Source organism: Elephantulus edwardii, unplaced genomic scaffold, assembly GCF_000299155.1.
Source record: "Elephantulus edwardii isolate Elephantulus edwardi_28Jun2011 unplaced genomic scaffold, EleEdw1.0 scaffold00007, whole genome shotgun sequence".
Taxonomy (NCBI): Eukaryota; Metazoa; Chordata; class Mammalia; order Macroscelidea; family Macroscelididae; genus Elephantulus; species Elephantulus edwardii.
The window spans coordinates 22,901,007-22,919,750 of record NW_006399757.1 but is presented as its reverse complement, the minus strand read 5'-3'; the positions used below and the strand labels follow the sequence as shown (position 1 = coordinate 22,919,750).

Sequence of the window (18,744 nt, the reverse complement as noted above, 5' to 3'; positions counted from 1 at the left end):
ACTTTCAAAGGGGGGAAAAAGAGGAATGAACTGGGGGAGAGGGTAGAGAAAATAGTGCAACAATGAATGAATAGAAACCCAAAATCTCTGTAAATGTTCATTAAAATTAATAAAACTTAATAAAAAAATTGAGCAGGTTCAGTAGCAGAAAACAAGAATCTCACTACCATCAAGAAGGAAGAAGGAAGAGCACAGCACATTTTTATGTGTGTCAGAGATTTGTGCACTGAGTCAGAGATTCCTGTGTGAAACAAAACACCACCACAAGCAGCAGAGGGAGCAGAGATCCAGAGCCAACTTAGAGCTGCCACCTCATGGAGCCAGAGCCCAATGACTGAGACAAAATTTACTGGTGGAGTGTGCTGGGTTGGAAAAGGGAGGGAGGAGGTTGTGCACATAAATGCCAGAATTGGAAGATTGGAGGAGAAATGTGGGGTCAAGATTGGTGGAAGATCTATCAACAATATGTATTATGCAGATGACACAACCCTGCTTGCTGAAACTGAGGAGGACCTCATGCACTTGCTGCAGAGGGCCAAGGACTGCAGCCTTCAGTATGGACTGTGGCTCAACGTCAATGAGACAAAGATTCTCACCACTGGACCAACTGGCAGCATCAGGATGGATGGTGAAGAGATTGAGATTGTTCACAGCTTTAGTTTGCTTAGCTCCACAGTCAACACTCTTGGCACCAGTAGCCAGGAAATTAAAAGGCACATTACCATGGGAAAGTCTGCTGTTAGGGACCTCTCCAAAGTACTGAAGAGCAACGGTGTGTCTCTGGAGACTAAGGTGTGTCTGATACAAGCCATGGTCTTTGCTATCACTTGTTATGCATCAGAGAGTTGGACAATGACTAAGGAGGAAAGAAGAAGAATTGATGCCTTTGAGCTCTGGGTGCTGGAGAAGAGTGTTGAGGGTACCATGGACTTCTAGGAAAACAAACAGATTCATCCTGGAAAGGGTTAAACTAGGAGGCTCCTTGGAGGCAAGGATTCTGAGGCTCCGTCTAACATACTTTGGACATGTTTTAAGGAGAGACCAGAGGGACATCATGCTTTGAAGGGTGGTGGGACAGGGAAGGAGGGGAATACCCTCAAAGAAGTGGATTGATTCAGTGAATGGGTTAATCGGAAGGGCTGTATTGGAGACAGTGCGATTGGCACAGGACAGAACAGAGTTTAGGGCTGTTGTACATAGGGTCGCTATGAATCACAAGAAACTTGACAGCACATAACAACAACAGCAACACGCCAAAGCTATAAACTAGATCCCAAAGCTGTGAGAACAAAGGTCAGAGGACAGGCAGCCTGGAAGCATACCTTAGAAAAAAAGCTGTTATGACTGAAGAATGATATCTTGAGTTGTTTCTCAAATAAGCCCCATAATTGTGAGTATTTCTTGTGAGTTCTGTGTGGCCACTGCAACTGAATAGTGAAACTACTAATGGAATAGCAAGAAATGAGGGAGGTTTGATAGAAGAAGGTACAGAAGCCTGGGGATATGCTACAGAATTGATTTTGTCCTTATTCATGTTTTAGATGAGTATTCCTCCTCCCTTGTAAAATTAGTAAAAGTCAGACCCCGCCTCTTCCATGCCAACTACAGTGTTTTTACAAACAAAAAGGAGATTAGTGTTTCAAGGGGAGTGATGAAAAGGGACTTAATGCTTAACAGGCATAAAATGTCTGTTTAGGGTAATAAGAGACTTTTGGAAATCAGTAGTGATTGTGGCATGACATTTTGTATATGAAAACAGTTTAAAATAACAAATTATACATAGTATTTATTTTACCACTCAATGTTTCAAGAAAGAATCTACCTACCTACCTATGTTTGTCTAAGCTTATAAATGTTTGAATTAGTAAAAGAGATTGGAAAGCCGTATTAGTGTCCAAGTAAGGGAGAATTATTCTTATGTCAGAAGGCCTTGCTGTAACATTATTTTGAAAAGGATTAATTTATTTAGAGCAAGGAATATCTCACATGAGAATTATTACCTCATGCAGATTAAGCATATGCCTTTGTAATTGACCTTACCTCTCTCAAATTAAAGCTTTCTCTATGGTTTCTCTTGGAAAATTTACTGAAACCATTCAGTATTACAAAGTTAAATTTTCAGCAAGGCCAATCAATCCCATTTATCTATTCCAGGGAAATTCTGAACGCTTAAGCTATTAATATTAATGCTATATTTACTCATATAGTTATTAATAAGCAGGTTTTAACATTATAAAAATATAAGTTCCATTAAATACCTCATAATTATAAATATTAATACAACCAATAAAAGAATATGGATAACCAAGTGCAAAAAAAAATATTGGATGCCAACTTGTCTGCTTTAAATTGTTTTGATGAAATGAATTTAAACTTCAGGCCCTGAATGATGTACATGATTATAGTTTTTAATATTTTTGACAAAATGAAGTTGAGATTACTTATCATACGACAGGCATATGTGAGCATTTTCTAAAAACCTGTGTTAACTGCACAGACATGTTATTTTTGCAAACACAGTTACTCCATGCCATTTTACTTTACATGGCCACACCAAAAAGCCCCCCAAAACACCCAACCTTGAAAACATCCATAAAATTACTCCGACAGGAGTGAAGCCTCAAGCAAACAACGAGGGTTTTCATTTCATTTTAAATTATGTTGTGAGGTTCTTTTTCTCACAAGATTCTCTATACGGCAGAGTCCCTTGCCACAATACTCAAGGACATGTTGTTAAATCATCTCTAACATTGAGTAAATAAGCTTCTAGCTCATAATCCCTGATCAAAGTAACAGCCTTCCCTTTTAGCCCTGGAGAATTCTAAGACTATATGGGAAGAACCTTGTCTTCCATGTCATTAGGAGGTAAGAAGTTTCACCATATACACGGTCAGGGTATACACATCCAATAAGTGACACTATTCTTAATTATTCATTTAACACACAGTCCCACATTGTAACTAAAATCTCCTTAGCCTTCATTCCCAGAAGATTACAACCACAGAGGAGCAAATAAAATAATCAAAGCTCAGCATGTTCTTAACTCCTGATGGAATGAGCTGTAAATGTTTCCTTAGATTCTGGGGCTAGACATTTTATAGAGTAACTCTTCGAAAAATTGAATTCTCTACTTTTTAAATTCTTTCCCTTGGATTTGTCCTTCTTTCTGCATTTCCTTGTTTTTGGTGATGATTTTCTTTTCTCTCTCCACTTTTTGTGCCCCCCCCAAAAAAAGGGAACTTCTTAGAAAGGCCAGCAAGAAATGATGATGCATTGGATTAAGAGAGCTGTTGTGGCTGTTACATATCAATTGACTCACAGCTGACGCTCTAATGGGTTTTCAGAGGCTGTAAATCTCTGGAGGGGATTTCTCATCTTTCATCCATGGGGTGGAAAACCACCTAGAGGATTTGAATCACCTGCTTTTGGGTTGGCACCACAAATCCTTACCCACTCACTAGGCTACCAGAGTGAACTTTCCACACATGGAAACAGAGGTGAGCTATGTGGGCTATGTAACAAATCAAATTACATCATTATCATGCCTGAATTCCTTCAATACCTTGTTACTGCACGCAGAATAAAACTCCCTACCCTGGTTACAGAAAAACAAAAATCCTCACCAGCAGGCCAACAGATAATCATGATAAATTGAGACAAGATAGTAATTGTCATTGATTAAATTTTACTTGGATCCAAAGTCAACAAGCTTGGCACCAGCAGTTGTGTAATCAAAAGACATGTTGCACTGGGAAAGTCTGTAGTGCAGAAAATTTCCAAAGTGCTGAAGAGCAAGGATGTCAGTTTAAAGGCTAAGGTACACCTGATCCAAGCCATGTGTTTGTTTTGGTTTTGGTTTTTTTAAATTACTTGTTATACATCTGAGAGGTGGCCAGTGAATAAAGATAACAGAAGAAGAATCAATGCCTTATAGTTGTAGCTTTGGAGAAGAGTACTGATATCCCATGCCAAAGAACAAAGAGGTATGTCTTGGAGAGAGCACAGCCAGGATGCTCCTTAGAAAGGTGGATGGTGAAACTTCATAAAATATACATTGGGCATGTTGGTAGAAGGGGTCAGTCATTGGAGAAGAACATCATGCTCAGAAAAGTGGAGGATCAGTGAAGGAGGGGAAGGACTTCAATAAGATAGATAGTGACTATAACAATGTACTCTAGTGTGGCAGAGATGATGAGAACAACACAGAATCCAACAGGGTCCATATCTGATGTTCACAGGATCACTATGAATCACTGTTGTTGTTATGTGCCATCTAGTCACCTGCAATTCATAGTGACCCTATGTACAACAGCCCTAAACCTTGCCCTATCCCTTGCCAATCTTATTATCTCTGACACACCCATCCCCATTACCCCAGTGACTGACTCAATCCATCTCATCGAAGGTCTTCCTTCATAGCAAGTAATTATAAAGATCATGGCCTGTATCAGGCGCACCTTAGTCTCCAGACTGACAACATTGCTCTCTAGTACTTCAGGAGAAGTCTCTGATAGCAGACTTTCCCAATGCAATTTGTCTTTTAATTTCCTGGCTGCTGGTTCCAAGAGTGTTGATTGTAGAGCCAAGCAAACTAAAGCTATCAACAATCTCTTCACCATCTATCATGATGCTGCCAATTGGCTCAGTGGTGAGAATCTTTGTTTTCTTGATGTTAAGCTTTAAGTCATACTTGACTCAAAAGCACTTAACCACCTCCACCACCCTGGTTACAAGGAAATAGTCATTGTCAGTAAGGCTGGTTTTACCTCTATATCCTCTTCATATACTCTTACTTTTCCCCCTTTGCCCTAGTAACTCTGATCCTCTTGAACATTCTAAATCTATTCCTGCCTCAAAGCCACATGAAATATGCTCTCTATTCAGAGTGCTGTTTCTACAAGTCTCTGAAACCTCACTCCAAGTCTTGATTGACCCTTCACCTTTCCACAGATACAACAGCCACTTTGGAACAGAACCTTCTATTTCTTTTTCAGCATGACACATAACTGGCAATTCCCCCCCCCCTTATTTGTTAATTTCCTTACGCTGTTGTTGAGCACTATAGAGCCAGAACCGATCTACGGCTGACCCTCCATCTGGTTTTCAAAGGCAGTTAATCACATGGGAGGAGATTGTCCATCTTTCTTCTCTTGTGGAGCAGATAGTGGCCTTGAACCATGTGCCTTTGGGATTGCAGAGCAACTTCTTGCCACTTGGCCACCAGAGATCCTTATAAGAACCCATATATACAAACCCCATTAGAGAAAATGCAAATTCCATTAGAGAAGGGATTGCCTATCTTATTCATTGCTGTATATTCAAATCCTAGTGCAGGACTGATAGTCGTGTGCTATGGATGGTAAGGTAGTCTGCACTGCACCAATGTGCCCAGTCAAGTAGGTGAGGAAGAGCCTGGCCAACCAAGCTCTACATCTGGCCAAGACTTTCCTATAACTTATATGCGAAGGAAAGATGCTCTTTTTTTCTTTAAAGTGCCCAAAGATGCCATGCAGGCTGCCAAAATTCCTTCCTGGCACACAGTACACACTCAACACAGCCTAATTCACCAATGAAAATAGGTTTTCAGCCCTGCTCTGTCACTTAAACATTTTTAACAAATCCCCTCCCTTTTAAATATTTCTACTTACTAGAGCTGCTGTGAAATAAAAGGCAGTGATGAATGTGATGGTATTTTAGAAATAGTGTAAGACCTTATTAAGATTATGATATGATGAATAAAGAGATTTCTATATCCTTATATGGTGAACAAGAGTCAAGAATGGATAGTTCAGATTGCTGAGTATGATCTGTCAAAAAGAGGAACAGTAACAAAGTAAGGGTGTGTACATAGTAGAACAACGGAGGGAGCTCTGGTGACCTAATGGGTGAGGAGTTGTGCTATTCACCCAAAGGCAGGTGGTTCGAATCCACCAGTTGTTCTGCAAGAGAAATATAAGTAATCTGGACAGCAGGAAGCACATGATGGCACAGCATCACCTGCGCTGCTCCCACAGTTATTTGGGGGGAAAACTGCTGTCTACCTTGACCTTGGAGGACCACGTAACTCAAGTACTTGGAGGGGAAAAAACCCTGCTGTCTGGCCTGACCTCGTAGGATCCCTTAACTCAAGCAACAGGGAGATCCAGGGCCCCTCGACGGTGGTGAAAAGCCACATCTAGAAGGGAGCAACAGGCTTCCTTCTTGCTCATTCAGCTACTATGGCGAAAAACTGCTGTTAGGCCCAAGGCCTGTAAAAAACACAAATATATAGGTGCTTAACAAAACATTGCTGTACCCTGGATAATTTCATAGTTATAACAACCTAATACTACTCAGAAAAGACTCTCATAATGTCAAGAAAGCAGCAATCCACATAAGCTATTATGTAGAAACAAAATAGCCCTTCTCCTAGAAATATAAGTAATCTGTTCCTTTGCATTCTACAGCCTTTAAAAGGCCACTCAATGGATGGACTGACAAAATGACTATAGCAATGGGCTTAAGTGTGTCACTGAAGATGAAGATGGCACATCAGATCTGTTCACGGGATCTCTATGAATTCTACTGGACTTCATAGCACCTAACAACAACAACAACACACACACACAAAACCCTGGAGGAGAGGTGCAGCTATGAGTTGATTTCCACTCAGTGGGCATGAGACAAGATGATTACAAAAACACCACCACCACACATGTAGATTTTCTTTTCTGAACAAAACATATCATAACTTGTTAACTCACACATGTTGCATGGCATCTTCAAATAAAACTAGATGCATAGCAGCATTTAGTTCATTGTAGTTGTCTAATGTTTCTGTAAGAACTGCCTTCAGCACGTCCCAGTCCTTCACTGGCATGTAACAGGGATCTGCACCCCCATGAGCAAAGTGGCAGTAAATAAGGGGCTGTTGGTTCAGCATGTGATGGTCTATGTCCTGCAGAACAAGGAGGAGAGAAATACGCTTATGTTAGCCACCCAAAATGATTGATGGGGGCCTATCAAAGGAAACACAGCTCAATTCATCAGTAGTTGTAGTAGCCACAGACTCAATTCCAACACATGGAGGCTTCCTGTATGTAAGAGTAAACCTGTGGCCCCATAGGGTTTTCAAAGCTGAAATCTGCAAATAGATTGCTAGGCCTGTCTTCTTTGGTACCACTGGGTAGATTCAAACCACCAACCTTTCTTCTAGTGGGTAAGTGGTCAACTATCTGCCTTATCCAAAGTAGTCCCAGCAGCTCCAGTGGCTTAATGGTAAGGAGTTGCACTGTCAACCCAAAGGCATGTGGTTTGAATCCATTAGGTGCTCCATGGAAGGAAGACAGGCATCACTTCCTGTGTGATCTACCACCTTTGAAAACCTGCCAGAGGGTCAGCTAGGAATTGGCTACACAACAATAACAAAGACGTTTCAGTCTATAAATAATGTTATTGTTGTTAATGTGCCGTCAAGTCAGAACTGACTCATTGCTGACCCTGCAGGGGGTTTTCAGAGGCTGTAAACTGTGCTGGAGGAGGTTGCCCAATTTCCTTCTCTGGTGGAACAGGTGGATTCAATTGCTCACCTTTGGACTGGGTGTGCAAGTCTTTCCTGACCCAGTAGGCCACTCCAGTTCCCTGTCCTTGTCAAGAAGAGCAGAGTGTCCTCAAGCAGAATACAAGGACTCTGGAATTGTAGATGTTTCACAACAATAAGCACACAGTAGTTTCCTCACATTCTTCTCTAACGTTGGCCCAGAGTCACATGGTGTTAGAGGAAACAGTGACCACCAGCAGTCAGAAACTTACTTCAAAATATTTATAAGCTATTTCCAGCATCTTCTTCTGAAATAAATCACAATCCTTTGTGTCTATCAGTTTGTCTCCATAAACACGGGATGATTCATGAAGCCACAGGCGTATTAAATCATTTGGAACTTTTAAACATTCAGGAGAAGCAAATAAAATTCCCTACAAGGTAAAAACAAGAAAAAGACTTTTAATTTAGAATTGGATGGCATGTCAAGGTAAGGATAGCCTTTAATATCACTAAGTTTTAAGGTTAGAGACGTGTTAAATGAAAAGAAATATAAGTAAAAGTAGGTACACATCAAGTTCCTCCTTTGATAAATTACATTTTACTTTCATACTATTATGTTAATTTTTAAGAATGCAAAAAAGATTGTTGTTTCAAGACTACCCCAATAATTAAATACCACAGCTTGTCACCATGGACCACCAAGAAAACAAGTCTGTCTTGGAGAGGATGAAACCAAGTTTCTTCCTGGAGGCTGGTATTCTGAAGCTCCGTCTCACATACTTTGGGCACATGGCCAGGAGAGACCATCCATGGAGAAGGACATCATGCTCGAAGAGTGGAGGACAACACAGGAGAGGAAGACCCCAGATGAGGTGAACTGATACAGTAACTGGGACAATGGGAGTATGTATGTCGGAGTCAGTGAGACTGGCTCAGGACAGGGCAGGCTTCAGAGCTGCTGTACATAGTAGAGTTGCTATGAGTGACTGGCTACTCGATGGCACATAACAAGACAACAATTGCTTGTGACTATTACGTCTCCCAAAGGATTAAGTTTTTCAAACCAAAGTTCAAATAGATAATCTTAAAGATAGTTTTTATCCTAAAAATCTTTGCTATCATATGATCTAACCCTTTAGTTCCACAGATGAGGAATATGAAATTTAAAGTTAATGGTTCATGATCACACAGAGCCTGCGAGTAGTTCTTGGGCTAGGACTAGACCACTTTGCCATCAACCCCGACTATTTAATACTGTCCTTCAATAAGCCGAATTCATACAGATCCACTCTGCAGAAAGAAAGATTCTGCTTTCTCTGGACCATAGGAGACTACCAAGAGAATTGTGAGGAATAAGATGTAAAATGATAAAAAAAAGAAAAAATTGGAAGTGTCAGGTGCAGCCAATAGACTGGACATGAAAGGTGAGTAGAGAGAATGTTCTTCTCATTTCCCCTAAGGTCTTCCACCTCCCTTTTTCTTCTAAGGTTTCAAAATCTGCCTGTCAACACCATTTTATCGAACACAGTCCTTACACCAGGTGCTAAAACTCCAGAGATGAAAAGCTACAGGCCCTGCTCTTAGAGGCTCATATCTAATGCTGTTGTAGTTTTGATGCATTGTGGAGTGATTTACAAAAGGTTATAAAATATAAAAGAATAAAAACTATCAAATACAAATGTAAATAAATTTTACTAAGTTTTCAAGTGCAATCAATTCACAAGCTCTTTCACTAAAGGATTTAGAATCATAATTCACCTCTTGCTATATAAAATAGACCATATCTGTTACATTTTTTAAAAGCCCACTCAGATTTGATATATCTCCTCATTGGAATTTGACTTGCTAAATCAAAACATAAACACTTCCCTTTTACTAGGAAAGCAAGTTAATTGTTAATAACTAACCCAAATGACCCAGATATTAAAAATTTATCATTTCTCTGGTCATGTCTAAGAGAATACGCCATCCCCTTTTCCTTATGACTCAGGGTGAAGTCTCTCTCAGGGAGGAGTGATAGGGAATGGCAAAGGACACACAAAGGAGATTAATCAGAACTGGCTTTGACAAGCACTGTGGCAATTGGACAATTAAAACAGACTTTCAAGGGGGGGAAAAAAGAAGAACGAACTGGGGAGGAGGGTAGAGAAAATAGTGCAACAATGAATGAATGAAACCCAAAATCTCTGTAAATGTTCATTAAAATTAATAAAATTTAATAATTAAAAAAATTATAGGACAGAAACAGATTTTATGCAAACACATGACCAATTTCTCTGTAGTACAAGAACTCACATGTCTGGGCAAAAACAAAACAGGGAGCCTAGACTTTATCCTTGGTTTTATTGACAAATCACTTCATAAGCTGAGGGAAAATATTGTTCTTCCTGATAAACTGGGAATAATAAGCCTCCCATATTTATCTCACAAAGGAAAGATTATTCGTGTAAAATGAAATAATAAATTTCAAAGCACCGAGCAAAGTTACATACTAAATTCAAGAACAGACACTATTAATTTTACTCTAATTCTTCTAATATCCAAGAGGTGTAACACACGACAACCAGAGCACCTGGAAGATGTTGGTCAGGTCTCTTAGATTGAAGACGTAGTGGAATTTGACGGCGGTGGGTAGGAAGTTATGAGTCATCATCTGCTGGAATGCTATTGCTGCTCGGATCACAGTGGGGCCACTCTTGAGAATGGATGGATTAAATGTTTGCTGCTGGAAATGGGAACCAAGGATCTGGCCATAGATGGTGTTTAATGCACCCAAGGATGGAAAGTTGAATGCAAACACCGTGAAGTGTCTCTGAAAAGAAAACAAATATTAGAGTTGTCTAAAACAGGGATTATAAGGGTACCAGTAGACTGAAGTAGGGTAAAAAGACCTGTCTTTTTCCATCTTTTCCTGGATCAACATTCCCTGCCATGTAACTCTGTAGAGTCTTGCACTCTGACTTGGTAAGTAACCTTGAGCCAACAGAAGGATGCAGAAAGCACAGTGTGTCAAAGCTTGTACCATTTCACTTGTCCTTGTAAGCTTCTGCCTTTGATATGAACTAAAAAAATCTGAAGAAGGATGAGAAACACATGAAGCCAAGCCAGGTCCTTCTAGTCACTCCAGTTGAAGTCTGTCTAGGTTAACTTACAGTGAGTCATAAACATATGAACGAACCAGTCAAGATGAGCAGAGTCATTCATAGCTGAATTCATGTAAGCGAGCAAGCAACATTTACTGTACGTTGTAGAGGTGGTTGTTAATTGTTATTGAGCTTGCATGCTTAACCAAATATCCAAAAGGAGCCCACATGTGTATGAAAAAGCACAAGAATCATAGCCTGCGATTTTTTTTGTGTTATATTTAGGGATTATTTGGGAGAGCAGCACTAACACCCACCTGCAGTCTGGGATTGATTGTGAAGCTGCCCACCAGCGGATTCATACAGGCAACATACTGGCAGCCATGGATTTCTTTAAGTGTCACCTTCTGTCGATCATACCTGAAAGAACAGAACAAAGAACCTTCAATCCAACAACTGGTGGGGACAGCACAGCTAAATTCACCAGCTCATAGGGGGGTCCCTTCCTTTACAATGTAAAGGATCTTGATAAAAATGCTTTGTGAAATAGACCTGGATTCATTTTCTGAGGACCCTACGAACTGTTGCTCAGAGAACCTAAAACCAAGATCTGAAGCTCAATCAGTAGAAAAACCACTTCCCATTTATTCTCACGTGTCTGAGGTCTATGTCTAGTCAGGACACCCCTGTGGCCCCTCAAAGGCTTGGGATCTCTCTGTACTTAATGATAAGAATCACAAATGGTGACAGAAAATATTAACATGGATTTACACCTCACAGAACAAGATCAAGCTTCTCTCAAATAGTTTCATGTGAATTAGCACCTAAAGGAAGACATACTTTCTGGGTAACTAAATTTTTCCAGGTTACTTTTCAATTAAATTCTTCAAAAGGTACAAAGGGAAGCTATGCCATTGAATATGATGGAAAAGGATGTCAAATAAACTCAGCAAGTGTTACATTAAAATGCTCCATAGATGTGTAAGAAACTGAGGGTCATTCTCAGTTTTAGACTGTTTCTCCAAATAATAATTACATTTTGGGAAGAAGAATGAGACTACATTAGACAGACAGACAGACTTGACAGGGTAGTTCTGCATGTTGCAGATATTGTAGAATACACAAAGAAAAAATTTATGAAATTGCTTAGTCATAACCAAACATCTCAAAGGAATGAATCACTGGGTCTGGGCTCTGAGGACTGGAGTCTCAGGGGACATGTGAAGGTCCATAGCACAAGATAATCCACAGAGCAAATGCTCTGCATCCTACTTTGAGGAGTAGTGACTGGTGTATTAAAAGCTTGCAAGCAGCCATTTAAGGTGCAACTCTCAGTCTCATTCAGTTCAAAGTAAAGATAAGCAGACCCACTGCTGTCGAGGGGGCTCCAACTTACTGTGTCCCCATAAGACAGAGTAAAACTGCCCTACTAGGTTCTCTAGGGTGTAGATCTTTAAGGGATCATATTACCTTATATTTGTCCACGGAATAGCTGGTAGATTTGAATGGCTGACCTTTTATTTAGCAACCCATCAAACATGTATAGAAAATAATTAGCCCGAAGGATTAAGGGCCCGCAGCCTCCTTGGCCAGGAGATCACCAAAACTAGATATATGATGCCAGGTGCCACTACCAACAGCTCTGAGAGGCACCACAACAATAGGTCCTGGATGTAGTGGGAGAAAAATGTGGAGCAAAACTCAACATTGTAAAGGAGACCATGCTGTTTGGTCAGACAGATATTGATGGAACCTTCTAGACTACGGCCCTTAGTTAGCCTTCACTCTTGGCATTGAACTTACCCCATTGACTCACCTTTCAGCCAAGACAGCCGTAACACTAGGAAGGTAAATAGTCCTTAGAATAAGCAACTTGATATCAAAAGACCAGCATTTTCCCAGGGATAAAGCTCAGAAAGCAGAAGGGGTAGGAAAGAAGGATGAACGGAAATGGAAAACAGGGGAGGAAGTGGGACGAGTGCTGCACTGGGGGGCTTGCTGTTCACATCACCAGACAAGAAGTGTGTGAACAGACTGGAAAAAGAAGGTGCCCTGGAAACGTTTACCCAGACCATGATTAAAAACTTGACCAAGTCTTTGCTCATAATACGAACTAGATTTTGATACAGAATGACTTACCAGTGTCCATAGTCAATATGCTGTCGAATCAGAGTGTGGGGCTGAACAGTGCCATAGAAGTCTACTTCAGGCAGGTTCATGTCATCAATGAAATAGACCAACTTTTTATTTCCAACTGGACCATAGTTACGACCTGCCTTTTTCTCTAGAGATTTCTCAAGGGTCTCTGAAACAAATGCATAATTATTTCTACCTCTCACTGATAGAATATAAAATCATCTACCCTTGACTCTTATTTCCCCTATCTTCTCTCCATTTCACTCCCTCCATATTTTCAGGTTATTTCTTTGAAGGTTAAGATCTGCACGGTCTCTAGTTTCTGACCACCTTGATACTATGTTTTCTCCTGCATTTCCCTTCTGTTGCCCACCCTACTTATCCTTTTCTGGAGACCTCCAAAGCATCATAGTAATCATATCATGTAGGACAATGTTCTTACTACTTGTTCAGTTTACTTTCTTATGAGCTCTGGCAGCTGACCGGTAAAAAGCTGTGCTGCAATCCCAGAGGCACATGGTTTGAATGCACGAGCTGCTCAGTGGGAGAAGGATGGGCAATCTCCGCCCATGCCTCTTGTGGAGAGTCACTGTGGGTCAGCTCTAACTCGATGGTACAGAACAATTATGTGTATGTGTGTGTACATACATCAAACTCAATGCCATGGAATATAAATATATATATTTTTGTATATATACACACACACACCCTTCCATCTATTATATGCTACCCTATACTTTTATGGTTTTGTATTATTCTACTTTCTACGTCTACTGTCTGAAACTCTCAAACAGAAATTCAAACTCATTGCCTTTGAGCCAGAAGTAATTCATTAGGCATAGAAGGGAAAACATTAAATGCATTAGGATCTACCTACCATCCTTCAGAAGCTGAGAATACATTTGAAAAGGCAAGGCTCCAGTGGGTTTTCAGAAGCTGTAAATCACACAGATGAAGACTGTTCACCTTTCTCCCCAGAGCAGCTCATGGATTCAAACTGCCAGGGAGGTGCACTGGGATTAGCAGTGCAACTCCCTCCAGACTATGTTTTATTGGCTCTCTTTTCCTTAACTCTATACATGTGTAAGTTCTTGTTATTCTTTTCTTTTTTAATGGTGAAACCACTGTGGAAGGCGGTATGGTGCTTTCCCAAAAATTTGCAAATAGAGATACCATTTGACCCAGCAATTCCACTACTGGGAATACCCCAAAGAAACCCTAACTGACATCCAAGCAGATATATGCACACACCCCTGTTTACTGCAGCTTTGTTCACAATATCAAGGAGTTGGAAACAACCTAAGTGCCCATCAACAAATGAATAGATAGAGAAGCTGTGGTATATTCACACAATGGAATACTATGCTGCATTAAAAAACAAGGAACTCATACAATATTATTCAAAATGGGTGACCCTGGAGGACATTATGCTGAAGTATCTCAGTCACAAAAGGACAAACACTGCACAGTACCACTGTTGTAAAACAGGACTGACCTTGGGATTGGGGAGAAATTGACAAAGATGGGTTCAGTAATGTATACTGCATTGAAACAGATGAGGGAAAAAACTGTTTAAAAGGGATATGTGATTAGGTATTTTAGTCATGACAGAAATCCAGAGCGAAGGCTGCATAACGGAGTGGACCTGCGGGGAGGGATTGTAAAACCATGGAAGTACTTTTCTTTTACTTTCCTGAGGGTAGTGTACTTGGGGGGAGGGTTGAGAGGGGCGAAAAGTGCAACAATGAATGAATGGAAATTCAAAGTCTTGGTAAATTTTCATTGAAATTAATAATAAAACAAAAAACAAAAAAAAACCCCAACTCTTGTTATTCTAATGTGTAATAATCCAAATAAAATTATGTTGCTGTGTACCATCGATTTGGAACTAAACCCTTCAGTGGGTTTTCAGGGGCAGTTAATTGCGAGAGGAGATGCCTATCTTTTTCCTGCGGAGCAGCTGGTGGATTCCAACCTCATGCCTTTGGGACTGCAGTATCGCTTCTTACCACTAGGCCGTCAGAGCTTCCTACATAAAATCATGAGTGGTATTAAAGCCAAAATCAGAACTATATTTAAGCAAATTCAATTTACCCAACCTACTGATAAGTCAACATGCATCTGAGTTTGAAAAAGCATGTCTGAAGCCTAAGGAAAACCAATAATCTCAATGGGTTGTATTCCCAGCCTTGGCAGCTTCTGCTGGCTCCTTTCTGTGTTGTAAGCTGCAGAAACACTCACTTTGCAGAGCTGCAGATGTTGTGTAGTAGTTGAAAGGCACACGGGACACAACATAATCTTCAGAGAGACTTGCGAGGATGTCACCTACAAAAACAGTTTTTCCCACACCAGCATTTCCTACTAGCATCAGTGGATTTCCTTTCTTAAGCAACAAATCTACGAAATATTTAAGACGGGTTGTCTCTGAGGTGTGCACAAGAACTGTCTGAAAAAAAATAAATAAACAATGAGAGAAAGGTCGGAGAGAAAGATTCTGGAATTTTATACCTGAATCAAATAAGAATTTGTCCCAAAGAATTTTCAGTCCAAATTAACACCTAATAGCAGAGATCCTACCTAATTCATAGTTTTGAATTGTCAAAGTTTAAAGAACTGAGCTTGAAGAAAACAGTTATATAACACCATCAAAGTGCCACTGAATAAGCAACTGATTTCTATTTTTCAGCAAATAGTAATATCCAAAGTTCCCTTTCACAGAATACTTACTTGCTGCCAACCATGGGTTAGGCCTGGAAGAGAATACATTAAACATACAGGAAACTACCCACCCACCACCTTTCAGGAGCTGAGAATACATTTGGAAAGGCAAGACACACACCAAAGAAAACTGGTAACAATTCTCGAATTGGTAAAATGAAATTGCAAAATGGTTATGAAAATCTATGATAAAGAAATTCATTGTTGGGAAAGACACATTTCAGAAATAATTGCTTTTAAGTGGAATATCTGCAAATTTAAACCACATTTCAGCCTCTTGCATTGTTCTTGTTGTTTGTTGTTATGTGCCATCGAGTCGTTTCCGACTCATAGCGACCCTATGCACAACAGCTCTAAACCCTGCTCTATCCTGCGCCAACCGCACCGCCTCTGACACACCCATCCCGATTACCCCAGTCACCGAATCAATCCATCTCATAGAGGGTCTTCCCCTCCTGCGCTGTCCCTCCACCCTCCCAAGCATGATGTCCCTCTCCAAGGACCCGTCCCTCCTGGCAACATGTCCAAAGTATGTCAGACGAAGCCCCAGAATCCTTGCCTCCAAGGAGTAGCTTGGTTTAATCCTCTCCAAGATGAATCTGTTTGTTTTCCTGGCAGTCCAGGGTACATTCAGTACCCTTCTCCAGCACCACAGCTCAAAAGCATCCACTCTCCTTCTGTCCTCCCTAGTCATTGTCCAACTCTCTGATGCATAACAAGCGATTGCAAATACCATGACCTGTATCAGGCGCACCTTAGTCTACAGAGAGACACTGTTGCTCCTGAGTACGTTTGAGAGGTCCCTAATGGCAGACTTTCCCATCGCGATACGCTTTTTTATTTCCTGACTGCTGGTGCCAAGAGTGTTAACTGTGGAGCCGAGCAAAGTGAAGCTGTGAACACTCTCAATCTCTTCATCATCCATCCTGACGCTCTAGTAAATATTTTAATAGCGTAATTTTTATCTTTTGAGAGTTGGTTACTCGTATACAAAATACATTGTTTCACAAATAAATGGAAAGTGGGTGGTGTATAGAAGTATAATACAATGATGGCCACAGATCTGGACATCATAATCAGATTTAGGGAACAGAGATTACAATACATGATCAGAATATGGGATGTTGTTGTTGCTGTTAGGTGCTGCCGAATCACCTGCAACTATAGCGACCCTGTTTACAACAGTCTTAAACCCTGCTCTATCCTGTGCCAACCTCACTGTTTCTGACACACCTATCCCCATTACCCCAGTCACTGAATCAATCCACCTCATAGAGGATCTTCCTCTCCTGTGCTGTCCCTCCACCCTCCCAAGCATGATGTCTCTCTCCAAGAACCAGTTCCTCCTTGCAACATGTCCAAAGTATGTCAGATGAAGCTTCAGAAACTTTGCCTCCAAGGAGCAGCCTGGTTTAACCCTCTTCAGGAAGAACCTGTTTGTTTTATTAAATACTCTTCTTCAGCACCACAGTTCAAAGGGATCAACCTCTCTCATCATTGTCCAACTCTCTGACACATACTAAGTGATTGAAAGGACCATGGCCTGTAACAGGTGCACCTTGGTCTCCAGAGTGACATCATTGCTCTTCAGTACTTTGAAGAGGTCCCTAACAGCAAACTTTCCCATTGCAATACACATTTTAATTTCCTGACTGCTGGTACCAAGTGTTGACTGTGGAGCCAAGCAAACTAAAGCTGTTAACAATCTCAATCTCTTCACCATCCATCCTGATGTTTATTAGATACACACAAAAAGGTCACAGAACCCTGAACAAAGATTAAGAAAGTTCTGAAATTTTGAGTACACTTCCTGATGGTCAAATTCTCAAGGTAAAAACCACTACTTACAGGATTCATGTCACCTGTAAGAAACAAACATAAGTTTTGGATAGAGCATTTATCTCACTTCTCTACATGGTTAACATACATTGAACATGATTAAATAATTTATAGACCACTTAGGGCCAACTGTGACTCATAATGAGTCTATGAAAAGCACCTCTGCACCTTGCCCTATCCTAAGCAAGCATCAGTCTCTGACATGTCTGCTTCCCACTGTCACAGTCACCGTGTCAATCCATCTCATCCAGAGTCTGCCTCTCTTGTGTGGTCCCTCTACCTTTCTAAGCATGATGTCCTTCTCCAAGAACTGGCTCTTCCTGAAAACATGCCCAATGTTTGTGAGATGGTGTTTCAAAATCCTTTCCTCCAAGGAGCAAGTATGTTTCATTCTCTTCAGGACAGACCTGTTTGCTTTCTTGGCAGTCCATGGTATGTTCAACACTCATCTCCAGGAATAAAACTCAAATTTCATCATTGCTTCTTCCATTATCCTTAGTCAATTGTCAAGCAACTGAAAAGACTAGATCAGGTGCACCTTAGTCTCCATACTGAAAACATTGCTCTTTAGCACTGTAGAGATGTCCCTGACTGAGGTTTCCCTACTGTAACTTCTATTTTGATTTCCCAAATGGTGGTGCCAAGGATCTGACTGTGGATCTGAGCAAGATGAAGTCATTAATCTCAATATTTTCTCCACCTATCATGATGCAGCCCATTATCTTGACAGTAAAAATTTTTGTTTTCTTCATCTTGAAGGCTGCAGTCTTTGATCTTCTGCAGCCAAGTGCCTGAAGTCCTCTTCAGTTCTGGTGAACAATGCATATGCGTAAGGTAGGTTGTTGATGAGTCTTCCTCAAAACCTGATGTCATATTCTTCTTCACAAAGTCCAGTCTCTCAATTGATCTGTTCAGTATATAGATTGAAAAAGTTTGGAGAAAGGATTAATATTTGGCATATTCCTTTCTTGATTTTGAACCGTGCAGTATTTCCTTTCGCTCTTTGGACAAGAGCTTCTTGCTCCAAGTTTGCACGAGCACAAGCAGGTGTTCTGGGATTCCCATTCTTCTCAATGTTAACCACAATTTGTTGTTATCCACATAGAGTAAAAGTCAAATGGATTTGCATAGTTAATGAAACACAGAGAGATATTCCTTTGGCGCATGACTCTATCACTTCCATTTTCTTTTGACGTTTGCAGGATCATTCAAGATTTTGTCTTTAAGCATTGCAACCTGAGGCTTGAATTTATTCTTGCTCTTTTTTTATTTTTTATTGGGAAAAACGTATTGTGGGTACAAGGAGGTGAGGGTTGGGGGCAGAAGGGTGAAGACGGGCCAGGATGCAGTTGCAGAGCTGCACAGTTTGGTTGGTGGGGGGAGCAGGTGAAGGAAATGATGAGGGTCCAGTGGGGACCAGATGCTACAGAGGAATGACAAGCATTT

General features: G+C 40.6%; 1 protein-coding gene across 1 annotated transcript in view; it reads right to left on the bottom strand.

Annotated features, from left to right (window-relative positions):
• DNAH11 (dynein, axonemal, heavy chain 11) overlaps positions 1-18,744 on the bottom strand; it is a 481,900-nt gene that overhangs the window by 224,038 nt on the left and 239,118 nt on the right. Inside the window, exons 46-51 of the mRNA XM_006880385.1 lie at positions 14,983-15,187; positions 12,745-12,910; positions 10,923-11,025; positions 10,095-10,334; positions 7,792-7,953; positions 6,746-6,937 (exon numbers count right to left, since the gene is read on the bottom strand). Coding sequence (XP_006880447.1) covers positions 6,746-6,937; positions 7,792-7,953; positions 10,095-10,334; positions 10,923-11,025; positions 12,745-12,910; positions 14,983-15,187 — 1,068 coding nt within the window. The remainder of the gene's footprint in view (positions 1-6,745; positions 6,938-7,791; positions 7,954-10,094; positions 10,335-10,922; positions 11,026-12,744; positions 12,911-14,982; positions 15,188-18,744) is intronic.